This window comes from Austrofundulus limnaeus, unplaced genomic scaffold (genome assembly GCF_001266775.1).
Source record: "Austrofundulus limnaeus strain Quisiro unplaced genomic scaffold, Austrofundulus_limnaeus-1.0 Scaffold1210, whole genome shotgun sequence".
In the NCBI taxonomy this organism is placed as follows: domain Eukaryota; kingdom Metazoa; phylum Chordata; class Actinopteri; order Cyprinodontiformes; family Rivulidae; genus Austrofundulus; species Austrofundulus limnaeus.
This window is the reverse complement of record NW_013953612.1, coordinates 4,449-22,346: the sequence shown is the minus strand read 5'-3', so window position 1 is coordinate 22,346 and position 17,898 is coordinate 4,449. Positions and strand designations below refer to the sequence as shown.

The 17,898-nt window shown below is 45.8% G+C and overlaps 3 protein-coding genes across 4 annotated transcripts in view; 1 reads left to right on the top strand and 2 right to left on the bottom strand.

The window, feature by feature from the left end:
* The window catches only part of LOC106534561 (coiled-coil and C2 domain-containing protein 2A), a 33,779-nt gene extending 21,447 nt beyond the window's left edge, over positions 1-12,332 (bottom strand). Inside the window, exons 1-2 of the mRNA XM_014031248.1 lie at positions 12,234-12,332; positions 10,631-10,784 (exon numbers count right to left, since the gene is read on the bottom strand). Of these exons, the coding sequence (XP_013886702.1) occupies positions 10,631-10,784; positions 12,234-12,332 (253 nt within the window). The remainder of the gene's footprint in view (positions 1-10,630; positions 10,785-12,233) is intronic.
* ube2o (ubiquitin-conjugating enzyme E2O) lies at positions 163-9,008 on the top strand (the record flags this gene model as incomplete). 2 transcript variants are annotated; one of them, XM_014031250.1, is given in 19 exon segments in its annotated part: positions 163-226; positions 849-992; positions 1,135-1,244; positions 1,402-1,552; positions 1,655-1,712; positions 2,204-2,366; positions 3,146-3,301; positions 3,410-3,564; positions 3,714-3,826; positions 3,906-4,034; positions 4,141-4,230; positions 4,311-4,605; positions 4,694-5,061; positions 5,135-5,315; positions 5,531-5,667; positions 6,025-6,228; positions 6,320-6,377; positions 7,784-8,561; positions 8,867-9,008. In XM_014031250.1, coding segments are annotated over 19 exon segments (3,382 nt in total), but the record flags the coding sequence as incomplete, so codon positions are not given.
* Positions 12,333-13,858: 1,526 nt separating the features above from the next.
* Positions 13,859-17,202, bottom strand: LOC106534563 (sphingosine kinase 1; the record flags this gene model as incomplete). The annotated part of the gene is given in 1 exon segment (XM_014031249.1): positions 13,859-17,202. A coding segment is annotated over 1 exon segment (679 nt), but the record flags the coding sequence as incomplete, so codon positions are not given.
* Between the last annotated feature and the right edge of the window lie 696 nt (positions 17,203-17,898).

The following is a 17,898-nucleotide window of genomic DNA, read 5'->3' as shown; positions in this document are numbered from 1 at the left end:
TGTGTGTGTGTGTGTGTGTGTGTGTGTGTGTGTGTGTGTGTGTGTGTGTGATCACAGTGTGTGCCACAGATCGTGTGGTGGTCTGTCAGAACGTGCAAGGTCACATTCACGAGTGCCCAGACTACCAGATGTCAACCTGTCCTCCTCTCTGCCCCCCTCCAGGTGCTCCATGAGTGTGGAAGACGGTGCCAAACTTTACGATGTCTGTCCACACGTCAGTGATTCAGTATGTGTCCTAAAGTGTTTCTCAGAGTTTTCAGATCTGGTGCAACACTATTATTATTTTTTTATGTTTGGTTACAAGCTTCCTGTAGTTTTCTCTCTGCCTCAGTGCCAACACAGCGAGCAACGTTTCAAGATTCAAGATTATGTTTATTGGTCACGTGCATAGTAATACATAGAATAACTTGCAGTGAAAAGTCTGCACACGAACTCTAAATTAACTTCCTCACTGTAGAATTAAATGTCTAAAAGTCTAAATTTACAAGTTACAAGTAAAACACACTGCCAAATATAAAAATTGATTAAAATATCAATTAAATTAAAATATCAAATATCAAGAAAAGAATATAGTTTAAATAAAAAATGCAGGTGATAGGTGTGAATATCGCCACACACGGCTCTCACAAACACTACCTTGTTCTATTGAAGAGCAACTTCATTTAGAGACAGTTTTCTACTTTTTGAGTCWGTTTTAACTCAAACAATCTGCAAAGTTACTCTGTTCTCCTTGAAGTTGATGAAAACTTTCTAACAGCATTGTCAGGAGAATTTTGTTGCACTGACACAATAGAGGTAAAACTAGATGTAATCATTGTGTTTTAAGTTTTCCTTGTCTCGTTTCTCAGGGTTTGTTCTTCGATGAAGCGTATGGGTTTTACCCGGGCCAGGTCCTGATCGGTCCGGCCAAAGTTTTTTCAAACGTACAGTGGCTGTCGGGGGTCAAACCTGTCCTGAGCAGGAAGTGCAAGTTCAGAGTGGTGGTAGAAGAGGTAAGATAGAAGCTAAATTAGGAGGCGTTTAGTTCCTTGTTTATTTTGTATAACTTATTAAATGAAAAGATTCCCAATAATTTCATAGGTTTTTATCTTAAAGCATTTAAATGCTCATTTTGGAGATGTGTGCTTCCCTCAGGTGAAGGTTGTGGAGTTAAAAGTGACATGGATCACAAAGAGCTACTCCCCAAAAGGCTCAGACAGTGTTTATCCCCCTCCCTCCACCATCACGCAGGAAAACCTTCACAGGTTGGTTATTCTGCTCCTCAGGCAGCATCTGTTCCCCTCCRGACAGTCAGTCTTCCTGTTTTCTAACTAAAGATGGAGCACAAACTGCATCTTATACTAGTGGGTTTATTTTTCTCAAAAGATCAAAGTTTCAGCCCGTTTGTGTTTGACTTTTTAGAGTGAGACGTCTGGGCTACTACGACCACACCCAGAGGCAACTGGGAGAAAGGGCGCTCTACGTCTTCCCCGCCAAAAGCGACGCCACACGCATCATCTGCGATGGACCGGAGGGGGCCCCTGTTCTGCCAGAGGACCCCGTTGCCAGAAAGGTGCAGATGAGTTGTTGATGCGTTCTGGATAAACRGAAACAAATATTTAGAGATCTTGTAAATTAGAAGCAAAGTTTTTAACGTCTGTTTGTTTTTCTGCAGCTGAAAAGAATGTTCAAGAAAGATTCTGGGAAGAAGATGGAAAATGTTGACTCACAAGGTACCGAACAAAAACAGACAGAAAACCTTCAACATGCAACATGACAAAAGGAAATTTTATTCATATTTTTTCAGTTTAAAAAAAGTATGTATTTACTTAAGGATTCAAAAGGTTTTTAATTGTGTTGTAAGTTTGCATCCCTCCTACACAAGTGAAGCTGTAATTATCTGCATCCAGAGCAGTTTCAGTCTTTTCCATCAATAAAGCTGAGTTCTGTGAAAACAGGCTAACTGGAAATGTTGCTGGAGCGCAGCTTCAGCTGGGATATTTTTGTCCAGTAGGATGGAGGACGATTGTGTGAAAAATAATAACATAAAGCTGCTGTTCATGAAATGTGCCTTTAAATATAAACTTCACTTCAGAACTCGTTGTCTTTCTCTCCAAATGAAGACTCATTGCATGTTTCCTGCTGAGCTGAGAAGTACGGTTTTAGTTTCTTTAAAAATGCATTTCGATGTCCTGTTTGTTGAAATGTTTTGTTTTCCCACCAGGGGAGCACAAATCAGAGCAAATGGAGTCCTCTCGTCCTAACAACAACGGCCCTGTGATGCACGCACAGAACCCACTGGACTCCCAGAACACCAGCGATACCACGGCAGAGCACGGGGAACAGGACGCCGATGACGAGGGTGCAGAGGATACCGACGACACCAGGTCTGAGCGGTTCTTTGTACCCAAATTTCAGTGGGATAAAGGTGTGGGAGGAGCTCGGTGAACACTTGTTCTCTTTTAGTCATGTGTTGATAATGAGATCCTCTGTAATTCTGATACCTTAAAAATTTCTTCTGATAAGCTCTCGTCCTTCTGTTTTTAAAGAGTACTTTAGAAAGGAAGGTTGTTGAGCATGAAAGCAACTGAACAAAGTTTCACGCTTTTAATGTCTTTAATGCCACAAAATAAAGAAAGCCCTCTTTTGTCTGTTTTTTATGGCTCTGTCTTCTGAGTCGCTTTGTATCAGTGTTTTATCTGAACSTGATGTAACTATTGCATGGATCCTTTGTTCTTTTTCTGAGGAAGAAAGAAGTCCGTTTAACCTCTCTGCAGCAATTATTGTCAGGTTTACCTCACAGGTTTGCAGTTCAGATGCTATACATGTTCAACTGAACGTTAGGCATGGGCTGGATACCGGTTTCAAGGTATACCGTGACGTGAAAAAGTCACGGTTTGAAAACCACTAAAATATTCTGTCACACCGTTCCTACGGTATAAGTGTTTTTGGTTTTTCCTCCGGTCTGTGCCGCTGCAGACTTTCCCTCCGTGACCCCTCCCCCATGCACTCCATACACAGCTGCCTGTCGGCAGCACTCTGTGTTATGGCTGAAGAAAGAGAGTTCCCTAAACTTCCCTAAACATTATTCTGTATTATATAGTGAATTAACATTAACTAACACTAACATCCTGTGTGTCTGTCTTTTATCTGAAACGGGTCGCAGCTCTCTGACATCATCAGCGAGCTCCACAGCGTCGTCTCAGAGCGGCGGCCTGGGAACCAACCGTAAGAAGAGCATCCCGCTGTCCATCCGCAACCTGAAGAGGAAACACAAAAAGAAGAGGACCAAGTTCTCCCGCGAGTTCAAGCCTGGAGACCGGTGGGTTCCTGCACCTGGCTCAGAGCAGTCAAACTGAAACAACTAGTTTTATTTTATTATTTCCAGTCTGTGTGTAAATGTGATAAGTTTTTTATTTTTTTGTCTCAGTGTGGCGGTGGAAGTTGTTTCTACAAAAACCACAGCTGATGTGATGTGGAAGGACGGGCGGGTGGAGAAAGGGATCCGATCCAATGACGTGATCCCCGTTCAGCACCTGGACAGCCACGAGTTCTGCCCCGGGGACTTCGTAGTGGACAAACGACGTCAGTAAACTTGACTTAAAACACCGTCGTTTATTAGTTGTGTTTTTATTCTGGACGTCGAGGTAGAACGTGGTGTTTACGCTGACTGGAAAATACATTTGTGTTGCTGTTGATCTGCAGCTCAAACTGTTTTTTCTTTCTGATCTCAGCTGAAGGCCTGCAGGACCACGGAGTGTACGGTGTGATCCAGTCGGGCGATCACAAGGCCAGAACATGTGTCGTAAAGTGGATCAAACTCAACCCTACGAGTGACGACGTCGAGGTTCGTCACGCTGACAAAATCGGTGGAAGAGGAGTTTTAAAAGAAGTGAGCGTGAACTTCCTGTTTTCTTCTGACGCAGGTTAGCGGTGTGGAGGAGGACGTCAGCGTGTACGACATCGCAGATCATCCGGATTTCCACTTCCGCACCACTGATATCGTCATCAGAATATGGAACTCTGAGAACGGGCAGAACGACTGCGAGAACGAGGTGAAGCATTTAAATTTTTATTAAAAATAACAGCATGGTGAACTCTGAAGTCCCATCAGTGCCACAGCAGAGTGGAGCTTCAGGGATGGTTGTCTCTGTGTCTCAGACATCAGTGGGTCAGGTGTCCAGAGTGGACGTGAGCAGCAAGGTGGAGGTCGTTTGGGCCGATGACTCAAAAACCATCGTCCTGCCGCAGGTGAATCTCCATCCTTTTTTAAACAAACGTAATGTTTACATGAAGAGTCTGAGTTTAACGGTGTAAAAACCCTGACGCAGCATCTGTACAACGTGGAGTCTGAGATCGAGGAGACGGACTACGACTCTGTGGAGGAGACCAGCAGCGTCCTGTCCACCGAGGAGTGGGAGGACGACAGTGACAGCTGGGAGACGGACAACGGTCTGACCACTGAGGACGACAGCCACAACTACGCCACGGACACCGCCACCCCAACTCCCACCCCCACCGGCTCTACGGCCTTTATCCTCCCCCCACAGGACAGCAGCACCTGTCCCAGCAAAGGAGCCCCTGCACAGGATGGAGAAGCCTCTGTGGCCAGTCCTGCATCTGGAGGTGAGAGACTTATCTGGTTTTATGTGTCGTCTCCTCTACTGGACTGTTGTTTTGTCAGTAATCCAGCATCATCTTCCTGCCGGCGCAGGAACGACTCCCGGAGGAGCCGTAAACGGGACGGAGAAGCCCGGAAAGGACGGTGCCACCCGAGGCTTCAGGGAGCTGAAGGAAGCTCTGAAGATCCTGGAGAGCCTGAAGAACATGACGGTGGAGCAGCTGTGGACCGGCGGCTCACCCACCTCCCCGACCTCCGCTGAACCGGCTTCCACGGCCAACGTAGCGAGTTCAGCGACGCAGGCCGCCTCTGAAAAGCCCACCAAAGAGAAACGCTTCCTGGACGACATCAAGAAGCTGCAGGAGAACCTGAGGAAGACGCTGGACACCGTGGCCATCGTGGAGGAGGAGAAGATGGAGGCCGTGGTAGAGGCAGTGGTCAGCGGCGGCGCAGGGACAGAGGTAGGCTCACTTGCTGTGGTGATGTCACTTCCTGTCAGCAGACAGCGTTGAACCCCCGGTTTTTCCTCCTCAGGTAGAGAGAGGCGGAGAGGAGAAGCCCCAGCAGGAGGCGCAGACGCCGGTGGGGGGGCAGGAGTGGCCCAGCGAGGTTCTCAGTGAAACCCCAGTTCTGTGCCAACAGAGTGGAGGAAAACCTGGAGTCACCTTCACCAGCGCCAAGGGAGAGGTCTTCTCTGTCCTCGAGTGGGCTCCAGGTGACACGGGTTCTGTTTTCAACTCTGCATCCCTTAAAGGAGACATATCTCTCTAAATCCAAACATGGAGTTAAAATAAGGAGGAATTCAGACCAAAGCAGTGCAGTTCCCCTGATTGATTTAAATATGTAAAAGAAGGATTTAAAAGCATCATAAATCTCCTTTAAATGAATGCTGGGGTTTTAATAAAATATTGTTCTTCTCTCCTCCAACAGAGACTCACTCGTTTAAGAAAATGGAGTTTCAGCCAGCAGAGCCCAAGAAGTTTTTTAGCACAGTGAGGAAGGAAATGGCTCTGCTGGCAACGTCGCTGCCTGATGGCATCATGGTGAAAACCTTTGAGGACCGCATGGTGAGTTCAGGTCACACCGACCACCTCCAGACCAGGTCCAAACCAGGTCCAAAGAGCCAGAACAACAGTACAGACTGAGGGAGCAACAGAAACCCCCCCACTGAGATCATTATAGGTTGGATAATAAATGTTTTAGAGCAGCTGAAAACTATCAGTATTTACCTCTCTGCTGGTTTTGTGATGAAGGATGAAGAATCATCAGCAGAATAAAGTTCAGGAATGATATTTAGGCTTTATGATGCTTTAGGATGAACATTCAGGTAAAATGTGATGACGTTTAAAAAGTGGTGCAAACCAAAAATCAAACCAGAGTGCGGTGATTTAACAAGAACCCCTGTTCCTCTTCTTGTGCTCCAGGACCTGTTCTCAGCTCTGATTAAAGGACCCACCCGGACGCCGTACGAGGACGGGCTCTTCCTCTTCGACATCCAGCTGCCCAACATTTACCCCGCCGTGCCGCCGCTGTTCCGCTACCTGTCCCAGTGCAGCGGCCGCCTCAACCCCAACCTGTACGACAACGGCAAGGTCTGCGTCAGCCTGCTGGGCACCTGGATCGGGAAGGTGAGTCCTGCTGGGCCGTCGGGGGGCGGGTCCATTCACAGCCATTAAATCTGATCCTCTTAACCCACGGTTCTGGTGCTGTGACTCACAGGGCACCGAGAGGTGGACCAGCAAGTCCAGCCTGCTGCAGGTCCTCATCTCCATACAAGGTTAGACATACACACACACACACACACACACACACACACACACACACACACACTGCTCCTCTCTCTCTGCAGCACAACAATGTTTTATTCATGTGTTCATTTGCTCAGTGTCCCTTCACTGAATATATTTCCCTCACACAAACCTTCACTGCAGTCTGGTCTGGAAGAGTCCAGGGGTCAGATTTATAAATATTGTGTGGAAACCATACCAAAAGTGAACGTACGGCCAAAAGGTGAAAATGGCGTACGCCAAAAAATATTCAGATTTATAAAACCGTGCATACGCACGTTTCTGCAACTTTCATTTATAAATCACAGCCACACGTCAGAGTTTGGCACAAGGTCCCGCCTCAGGTTCTACCCTCTACACGCCCACATTCAACCATAAACAGTCAATGTAAAGTACGTCATGAATGTTCAGATGTATTTAAATCAGTCAGCTGATCAATGATTGGCTCAGACGTGCTCCGTCATGTGTCTGGAGGAGGACAGGTGCTGACAGCTGCTCACGTGAATAGATTGTCTGTAATTGACACAGATTTTCCCTCATTTTGCAGGTTTACAGACATTTAGAGTAAGCTAATGATTTTTATAAAAACTCAGCTTCAAATTAATTTTCTCTCAGAGCCTGCAGGACTATAAAAACAATAAATAAAATTAAATAAGTCAGATAAAGTTGAGTTCGCTCTTCTCCCACATCCTCCCCCTCCTGCCCGTTATCTGTGGCTGACCGTCTCCTCACCCCCCACACCGTGCGTGCGTGAAAAGTACGTACTTTAATAACTGAATCTTTTATAACACATCCACATTGGCGAGGGCGCGCACCCAAAGCGTGACAATAACCAAGCTTTTTGCTGTGGTGCTGTTGAAATATCTCTTGTCGGGGAGGGGTCTGTGGGTCAGGGAGGGGTCTGTGGGTCAGGGAGGGGTCTGTGGGTCAGGGTCGTCTGAGGAGGAAGCAGATGAATGGAGATGTGTGAACTTTAATTTAAGATTCAAGTTTTTTATTTCACAGATCCTTATGGCTCAGCAGCAGAAGCATAAATAATATTGTTAAGAAAGCTAAAGTTGATCTAAAATTTAAGTGGAATTAAATATCTGACAGTGATCATTACACAATGTGGCTCTAATTCCTCACTTCACATCTGTGTCGCAGTTTCACGTCTCCAAAATGAGCGTACACATGGGTCAGAGCTGGCTGAGGCACCGCACATTTTCACGTCAAGTTTGAGTTTTATAAATCACAACCTTTGCGTGAAAAGTGGCGTACGCAAGTTTCTGGGCTGGTTTTGTGCGTACGCAAGCTTTATAAATCTGACCCCAGACCTCTGAGCTTTCTGGTGGTTTTTCAGTCCACTTCCTGCTTCCTGTCAGACGTGTTTGACCTGCTGACCTTCTGCCCGCAGGCCTCATCCTGGTCAACGAGCCGTATTACAACGAGGCCGGCTTCGACAGCGACCGCGGCCTGCAGGAGGGCTACGAGAACAGCCGCTGCTACAACGAGATGGCCCTCATCAAGGTGGTGCAGTCCATGACGCAGGTCCTCCAGCACCCCGTGGAGGTCTTCAGGCAGGAGATCCAGGAGCACTTTGCCTCCAGCGGCTGGCGGCTCGTGCACCGCCTGGAGGCGTGGCTGGAGCTCAACGAGGCCGCCGAGCGGGGCCACGCGGCACACCCCTACTCCAGGAGCCACCACCTGAAGGACGAGCAGCTTCCCGCCAGCTCAGGGCTGGTGGCGGTGGCCCACAGCAGTCCCAGCAAGCCCAGCGGTGAGGAGGCGGTGTCAGGGGTCAGCAGTATTCTGGAGGAGGATCTGGAGGATTCAGGACTGAGTCCTTCCACCATCGCCCCCCCTCAGCAGGAGCTGAGCCAGAACTCGGACTGCGACAGCACCCAGGGCGAGAGCAAAGCCGGCTCTGTGGTCCTGGGCTCTGGGGGGCGCAGCATGGCGTCAGATTCAGGTCCAACAGGAGTGGTGGGCTCCTCGGGGGGCCAGCCCGTGGTGCGACCAAAGAAAAGGAGAAAGAGTTACCGGAGTTTCCTCCCCGAGGGCGGCGGATACCCGGACATGGGCTTCCCTCTCTTCCCGCTGTCGAAGGGTTTTGTGAAGAGCGTGCGAGGCGTCCTGCTGCAGTACCGAGCTGCGCTGGCTGCTGCCGGCATCTCTGAGCACACAGAGGACAAGTAAGTGTCTCTGACACACCCCTGCACTGCTCCCTCTCTCTTCTCCTCCTTCTACCTGTCTCACTCACCTCCRATCCTGGAGGAGGATCCACTGCTACCAGTCAGAGTGGTGGGGTGGCGGTGTACAACCTGTACCCCCCAGAGCCACACTGAGTCCTGCACTGCCCACATTCTCAGCCCCTCACCTCCTTTTCTCAGCCTTTCCTGCTCCTGCTGCCCTCGGCTTGATAACTCTGACTTCTGATGAAAGCCTCAGCTGGAGAAGCAGCTGATTTGGATGTTAACGTGTTCTTTCTCTCCTTCAGTGACCCCTCAGACAGGTGGGATGAATAAAAGTGGGGCGGACCCACATGCACACAGAGTGGAGACCCCCCCCCCCCATCTTTGTACAGCAGCAGATCCAAATGCTGAGCTTCTGCGAGAGAGTTTCAGGAGAAGTTTGACAGATGAGAACCCAGTGCCATGATCCCCCCACTCTGCTCCCCCATCATCAGACTAACCCTTAGCCCNGTTTAGAGTAATCTAACGATTTTTATCAAAAACTCAGCTTCAAATTAATTTTCTCTCAAAGCCTGCAGGACGATAAAAACAAATGAAATTAAATAAGTCAGATAAAGTTAGAAATAAGTTCACCACTCTTCTCCCCCTCCTGCCTGCTCTGTTATCTGCGGCTGACCATCTCCTCACCCCCTCACATCCCCACAAACCCGCGCACGTGAGAAATACGGACTTTAAATAAGTGAACTTTTATAACATCCACAATGGCGAGGGGCGCGCCCTCTGAGTACCCAAAGTGTGACTTTTGCTGTTGTGCTGTTGAAATGTCTCTTGTCAGGGAGGGGTCTGTGGGTCAGGGTCTGACAGTGATCATTACACAACGTGGCTATAATTCCTCACTTCACCATCTGTGTCGCAGCTTCCCGTCTCCAAAATGAGCGTACGCATGTGTCAAAGCTGGCTGAGGGACCGCACATTTTCACGTCAAGTTTGGATTTTATAAATCACAACCTTTGCTTGAAAAGTGGCGTACGCAAGTTTTTGAGCTCATTTTGTGCGTACTCAAGCTTTATAAATCTGACCCCTGGTGGAAACTGTATCTGCTGAGCTCCTAAAACTACTACTCAGTGCAGCCCATTTCAGATTAAAAATACCTTTGAGGAAATGGATTTTCTGATGCCAAGGAAACTACAACGAACTTCCACTTCACAGTGTGCGCACCCCTCGTAACGTACTTTCTGGTCCGACAATAAGGTTCATTTGTATCCTGAGATGCAATTTTCCWAAACAGATATTGTGTAATGTTGCTGCTTTTTTATCATTACAACAAAGTCTGCTACGAGGCTCCAGGTTGTAAACAGCAGAGCCCTGTAGAGAGAAACAGCTGTGATGACGTGCTGAAATGGGCGGGACAGAAGCAGAAGGAGGTTTTTAAAGAGACAGAGGCCAATTTCAAGGTGTTTAGAAACCGATATGATGAGAAGTCAAGTTTATTTTCTATTTAAACATAAAAAGCAACATTTTAATAACAACTGAAGGTGACATAGATACTTTATTATGGTATAGAATTTAAATATATAGGCCTTAGAAACACATAATATTGCCTCTTTAAGCAGCCACCTATGTCTCTATACACTGCCTGGCCAAAAATGGTCACACACTGATKGACTGTAACTCAGTCAGATTGGTGTAGTAGTAGTTGAGAGTCATCCCCAACACGTCCATCAAGTGTCAACAAATTGTTCATTATCTGCAAGCAAGGCAGTGAGTGCATGCCTTTTAGCTTTATATTTATTTTTTAGCAAATCATCTGAGGACATTAAATCAAACCAAGTCTTTTAAAAGAAGTTTAAGAGATCCATGTTCAGGAATCGAGCTGAAAATAAGTGAAAAAAGTAAAAAAAAAACAAGAAGGAACTTAAAAAGATCTTTAGAAAGCCTGAAGAACCTTTGATATCTTTGAAAATAAAATCAGTCTGTCTCACTGGAAGAAACCTAAAAATGAAAGATAAATTAAGTACCGTACATTTTTTAGTGTCTTATGTCTGAATTAGTCAGAAGAAAACATTTACCACTTCCAACTCCCTCGTGATCAAACATCACTCTTTGGTTGCTGCTAAACTCGAACTTCTCAATGGGGATGGTGCCTGTAACAGCAGAAGGATCTGGTACTGGTCCAAACACCTGAGCCAGGAGGGAGCAGGAAGACCCAACCTCCTCAAACACCTACACACACACACACACACACACACACACACACACACACACACACACACACACACACAGGTGGGGCTTAACCACGCTGCCGATTCAACCCTGTGAACAAACTGCAGAGTCCAGCTCCTTCAGACTGCTGAGTCGCCTGCAGCTTCTCTGTAGCACCGCTGAGTCATCGCTGGAGCATCCTGCACATTCTGCCAAAACCCCTACACACACACACACACACACACACACACACACACACACACACACACACACACACACACAGCAGATCAGGCTGAATGTGGAGAAAACTGCCAACCCCAACTGCTTCACCACTTCCTCCATGACACTTCCTGTTGTTTTCACTCAGAGAGAAGCACTCAGCGCACACAGAGTGATAAAGTTTACATCCTCATGACCTCTGTTTGACCTCTGTTTGACCTCTGAACGGCCACTGTGGGCAGATTGTTGGAGGTGTTTGGTGTTTGGTCGGAGCTGGGTCTTTGTGTTTGGAGGTTAATTTGAAGGATTCATAGTGAAGCTTTACCCACAATGCCACACTCCTGTAAGGAGGGAAACACATTGCTGCGTATGACACAGATTTAAGATGAAACAACAACTTTTAGCATCCATTCCATCATCTCCTGTCAACATGTTGCCTTACTTGAACTGAGACGTCCTTCGCTCGCCCTGCTTCAGTCTCTCTGCTCTGAACAGAAACTATGTGGACGTTTTATTCTTCATATTTCCAGCTGTTTTAGGCTTTCCCTGTGCTGAGTGCTTTTGTCCAAAATCAAATTTAGAAACRACCAGAATCCACACTGCAAAGCTGAAGCGGACATGTTTCCACTTCCCTCTGTGGATGAAAACTAAAACAAATCAGGGTTTTATTCACAGACTTCAGTCATTAGACTGCGGCTTTGCTGCCGATTTGTTGTGAAACTCTCCTTCGGGTGCTTCCAGGGGAGATCACAGAGTGTTTACATCTTTTTAAAAAAAATAAAACAACGTCTCACATTTTCCTAACCGTAACCATCCCTCCTTTTACTCACTGACGAAGCTCGTGTCCTGGCTGTGACCTGAGCTGAACCGGAGAGCGTTGGCTGTTTGCTGTTTTTTTACTTGAACGTTGAGTTTGACAGAGAGCACTGTGAACCTCGGAGGGTCTAAATAAGAGGAGTGTTTGTTGTTTTGCATCGTCTTCCATCCCCCCACCCCTATACCAGATGTGTTCATGCTGCCTCCTTGGATTTGATTTTAAAGGGCTGGTCAGCCTTTTAAAGTGGAGTTCTGTGTGAAAATTATGAACAGTTTATATCTCACATGTTGTAGATAGCTCTTACTTTATCCAAATTGAGGTTGTTCAAGGAGCTATCTACAACAGGTTAGATACTAATTGTTAATTTTCCCACAGAACCCCCCCTTTAAAATGCCGACCCATCCCTTTAATGCGTGGCTACCTTTAACGCTCACAGAGGAGGGCAGAGGTTGTAGCCTGGTCCTCTCCTCCTCATCGCTGCACAGATGTGTGAGCCTGGAACAGCTGGAACGCTGCTCCACTTCCTGCTTCATCTCGTCAGCAGAAACTGTGAAGCTCGGAGCGAAACGTCCCGGCAGGATGTCGAGCCCGTGTACAATTTGCCGTGTGTATATTGTTGAGATCGAAAGCATTCTTCTTATTACTGCAAGACTTTTTGTTTTCCAGCCAAAGCATGTAACATGTTGCTTTAAGCCTCTCGACTGGGCTACACTGAAGACTTGACCGTACGATGTCTACATTTCCACAGTGGCCTGTTGTTGATATATAAAAAATAATAAAGTTATAATTTGTAGCCTGATTCCCTCTGTACAGACGTCATATGTAAAGCATACAGTATATATTTAACACCGACCTGGATGCCTGGGGTGTTTTCTGTAAGAGATGCGGAGTGTGAAGTGTTCCACGTTTCATTTTTTAAATGGTTTACTTCTGTTGCTTTGACACAGCTGTATAGTGAAGGAATAAAGTTTGCAAGCAGTACCAGAACAACCCTGTGCCTTTATTTAAAAAATAGTAATAATCATGAAAAGGCTAATGTGAAATTTACTAATAAAAAAACTGGAGCTGACAGCTGTAGATGAAAAATAGTTCCCAGCAGAACACTCAGGTTGTTTTTATTTTATTTTATTTTTTTAGGAAAACAATATAAAGACATGTAGATAAAGTTACAGGGGTTAGACAATGAAACTGAAACACCTGCTATTTTAATGTGGAAGGTTTCATGGTTAAATTGGACCAGCTGGTGGCCAATCTTCATTAATTGCACCAGTAAGAGCAGAGTGTTCAATTAGCAGGGTAAGAGCACAGTTTTGCTCAAAATATTGCAATGCACACAACATTATGGGTGATAAGTGGGAAATCAATATCAGATGTTAATATCGGCCCAGTTTTACATATCGGACCAATACGATATTCTAAAAAATGACCAATATCGGCTGATACCGAGATTAATGCCGATATATCGTGCATCCCTAATCAAGAGTTCCTCATTAGAACAACCTAAAGATAAGATTCAGACCAAATAGTCTTTTTTTTTACTAAATTTGACTTTATCCTCAATTTAATGTTGTCACCTTTGTGTCTTCAGTACAAGATCTTTATAATCTGAGCTAGGAGGAGCATGACATCAAACATGGTCACAGAGAGCCTTGTGTAAATTTTATTTTATTGTTCATGTCTTAAGTTGTAACCGTGAAGCCAGGGCGTCTGTTAGTCTGACAATTATCGTATTAATGGCAGCAGAACATATTGCAACCTTTGTGATTATGATCAGTTTGTGAGACATTGTGCAGCTGGAAGCAAAAACATTGTCTCATCCTGATTAAATGCATTTTTACAGTTTTTTAAAAGCTCAGTCTGTGGCATCAGCTTTACTTTGAACCACCTACCTGAGAGTTTAATGTCGCTAAACTGGGTCTCGTTCCACATCTTTTCTATTTTAAGTCAAAAAGTCTCATTTAAATCTGTTACCTGACCCGGTTTATATGTAACAGCAGACAAAGTGATCTCTGAGAGGCTTTAGCAGAAGAATCAGAACAAATGACGTGGACCACAGGCAGGTTGGTTCATCATTTATTAGTTTTAAATACACTCAAGCAGAATGTTTGATTCAATCGTTAAAAAAAAAAGAAAAACTACAGATATTTCTCTAAATCAAAAAAATAGATCTCTTTTGATAGAAAAAAATCATTCAACTGTCGGTGTTGCAGAAAAGTTTGAGAAACAAGTTTCTCTTCAAGCTTAAACAGAAATACAGATGAATATGAAGTAATTTTCAGTCCCTTTCTGACTTAGAAAATGTTTGGTTTCATCCTAAAACCAGATACTTTTACACATGACCCAATAAAATGAATATTTGGATGCTGTACCACCAGAAATATGCCACAACAGCACAGACAGAAGCCTGACAGCAAATCTGGTCACTCCAATTGAAAATGTTCTCCAGTATTGATAGTTTAATAATAAAACCAGCAGGTGGTAGAGCTAACGAGATGCAGTGGCATATGTTAACCAGCAGGTGGCAGCAGATTCAAGGCACATCACACAAACATCTGAGCCTGCATCAAAACAAACAGAAACATGAGCTGCTTAGTTTTATACATCACTTTTTAAACCAGGAGGATTTTTTAAATTACTGGTGAGAAAACGGTTTTATTTTGCTGATGTGTTTGTTTTCCTCTTTGGACAGGGAGTCCTGCAGAGACTGGTTTCAGGTTTTGCAGCAGCATCCTTCTTGTGTAATCTAAATGATCCCCAGGCATCATTAAACCTTCAGAACATTTTTCCTTACGAAAAACTACATTTGGTCTCAAAACAGTCAAGTAGTCATTGCATCATGTAAATAAATTTCAATATCTGCGTGTTTGTTGTGACTCGAGGCACATCCTTGCTTTAAATCCCCTTTTTTTAACGTAATATTTTCTTTAACTCGTGTTCCCGTCAGCCTTCCTCCTCCTCAGTTTGTGTCATCCTTCAGGTTCACACACTGAGATGATGAAGAGGAAGGAGGGCAGGAACACAATTCCACCACCTCATGCAGCATTTAACACATCGATACTTCCCCTCCCCCCTTCCTCTTACCACTCGTTTTAACCCCCACCCCCTGTTTAAAGCTCCTCTGTGCTCATTTTCACAAAAAAAAAAMAAAACATTTCAGCCTCTCTTGCCTAAAAGAAGCCTTAGCTTTCTTCTAAAGCGCCACGTTAAGGACACCTTGGTGATGAAGGTCAGTGTGTGAGAGATGAAAGCTGTGCTGCAGAACACACTGGAAGCAGGAGATGCTGGGAAGCACCGAGGGATGAAGGGAGGATGCAGCAGCCAAAAAGACAAAAGGTAATGGGGGCGATGAAAACTTTCATTTAGTTTTGTTTGTTTCCCTCAGTGATTTCTCACTTTTTAATACATCAAACCTTGTAATGAATCTTTTAAAATGTTTGATCAGTCACCGTGTTGGTCTGGTTAAATAATAGGATTGATTTTTGTTGGTTTTTCATGTCTGCGGAGATAAAATGAACAAATGGAGATTCATTTATTTAAAGCCACGCAGAACTTGCTGCAGGTCCCGACTGGATCTTTGTTGGGTCAAAAACTACAAACTTCACTCCAATCAGTTCAGATTTTCTGTCCTGATTCAACAAAGCAAAGCTGCTGGTTTTAAGGTTCGACACGAGCTGGATTAGAAGATTTGTTGGTTTAAAAGCCCGTCGGCTCAGTTCAAGTGTTCAGAGAGGATTTTTATCTGCAGCACACTCTTCTTTGCTGTTCCACTTTCTCTCTTTGTACTTCGCAGCCCAACTACGAGCAAATCAGTTGCTCCAGCTGAGGGAAAAAATCTGCAGGCGGCTTTGATATTTGTGTGCAAACTRTAACTTTCAACATGAGCAGAGCTTCTACAAAGACAGGATCTCATCTGTCTGACCATCAGAGACGAGTGTGAGGAAAAACKGGAAAAATCTTCAGTTGAACTGTGAGTGTTTGTGTTTCCTGCAGCCCAGAGAACTGTTGAAGCGCCAAACACGTCAGTAATCTGACGGTGAGGATTCTGAGATCAGGATGCTTTTTTTTTTAAATCAAACACACAACAGTCGGAACCTCGAAGCGAAACTGTGCAACAAYAAAAGCCTCCGATCAGACGCTGCACACACGCTGATATGCAACAATAAATATTAAATGACATTTTTAATGATGTTTTGCTGCTGCGGCACGAAGAGGGAAGTCGTCACATCACTCCTCATCCACTGAAAGACTTTTTAGGCTCTTTAGGTTATAAAACACACACACACACACACACACACACACACTGACCAGCTGAAAAGCTACAAACTGATCCTCTGCTGCTGGTTAAGATCTAACAGAAGCTCTGACTCATCATCAGATCATCAAACATGTTTGTAGAAAAACTGACTTAAACATCAGAGTGTTCAAAATCAAATATTCTTTCATCAGAGGAGTTTGGGTCCAGTTCACGTTACTGGATCTGGACTAGGACTCTGACGCTCACCAGGATCTTTGCTCAGGTTGGTGTTGGAGCAGATCTAAATGTGTCTGTTTAATCTATAAAAACACAAGTCTGATCATAAGTTTACGCCTCATTCTGACATCACAGCCTCTTTAGATGAAACAGGATTTTCTTTGGGCAGAAAGAGTCAAACATCCTACTCGTGTGCCTGCAGACTTTAGTTAAGGAAACAAACAGCTTCTAACAGCAGTGGCATTACATCATCTCATCCGCTGATTATCCTCGCCCGGCCCCTCTGCACCTCCGCCTGCAGCGGGCCGTGCTCCACCACCTCCCCGTCAACCGTGATGATCCCCTCGGGGGATCTGGGCTCCAGCCGGAGTGCCCGCACCTTGGCGTGCACCAGGTGCTGGCAGTTGGTGTCCAGGTGCGTGCCCTTCTCCATGGCCAGGAACAGCCTGAGCAGCGCGGCGCGAGATATCCCCGCTTTGACGTAGAAAAGGTGAATGACACCGTCATCCGGCCGGGCGCCCGGYGCCGCCAAGAGGTCCTCCGCCAGGTGGGATTGGTACATGGCCAACACGAGGACAAAGTCTTCCTCCGGGACCACCACCCAGTCGCCGGAGACCGGCTGGTCCAGAGGGGGCAGCTGGAGGTCAGAGGGCTCCCCACTGGCGGGCAGGTAAGCCAGCCTCCCTTTATAAACGCGCAGAGACGCCAGCCTCACCAGCGTGCCCACAGTGAAGCGGGCCGCTCCCAGGTGACGGTACTTCTCGCTCTCTACGTCCACGTCCGCCACGAAGCCCCAGGCCAGAGAMAGGAAGGAGAAGAGACGAGGGCCGGAGGACAGGTGGACCGACACCAGGTCCATGCGGGACACCTGACCCTGACAGAGCAGGAACCCACAGCTGAGCAGGAGCTCCTCGTTGGTCACTGGGGGGGCTCTGGAAGAGGACAGAGAACAGTTAAAAGCTTTCCTGGAAGAAACACATTAAAGTTTTTATGAAGCTTTAAACCTGGTTAAATGATAAGAGCAAAAAACATCCTTTCTTCTAAAAACGCTCATGGGTAAACTTAGACGTGATGAAGCAATAATCAACAGGAAGATCAGGAGATAAATGACAGAAATTAATATTTCTTGGACTGAGCTCATGGAAAAATGTATTCTTTGACAAATAAATTGTTCGATAAACTGCGACCCTGACCATAGATATGTGGCCTCAGACAGTTTCATGCTGACTGTTACAGCTCTGTTACTACCTGCTCTTTAAACACCTGTCAATCACTCATTCATACAGAGCAGGTGTGTCGAAGCAGAAACCTCTAAAACATGCAGGACAGCAGTCCTCGAGGACCTCTGGTCTAAAGAATCGTTGTACATCACAAAGATGGGAGAGTAGTGGGGCATGGTGGGGCTGAGGATTGACTGGGGGGGGATCAGGCCCCCAGACAAAAAAGGTCCCATCTGGTGGAGCTTAGAGGTGAAAGGTCAAAGCCGCCACAGATCAGCCTGCTGTTCCCCGCTGAAGCCTCGACCAGTCTGCGTATTCATCATCCTGAATTTATTATTTCACTTGTTTAAACGGCTTCAATCACATCTCCACAGCTGCTGTTCTAATCTGAGCTTTGGTTGGTTGGTT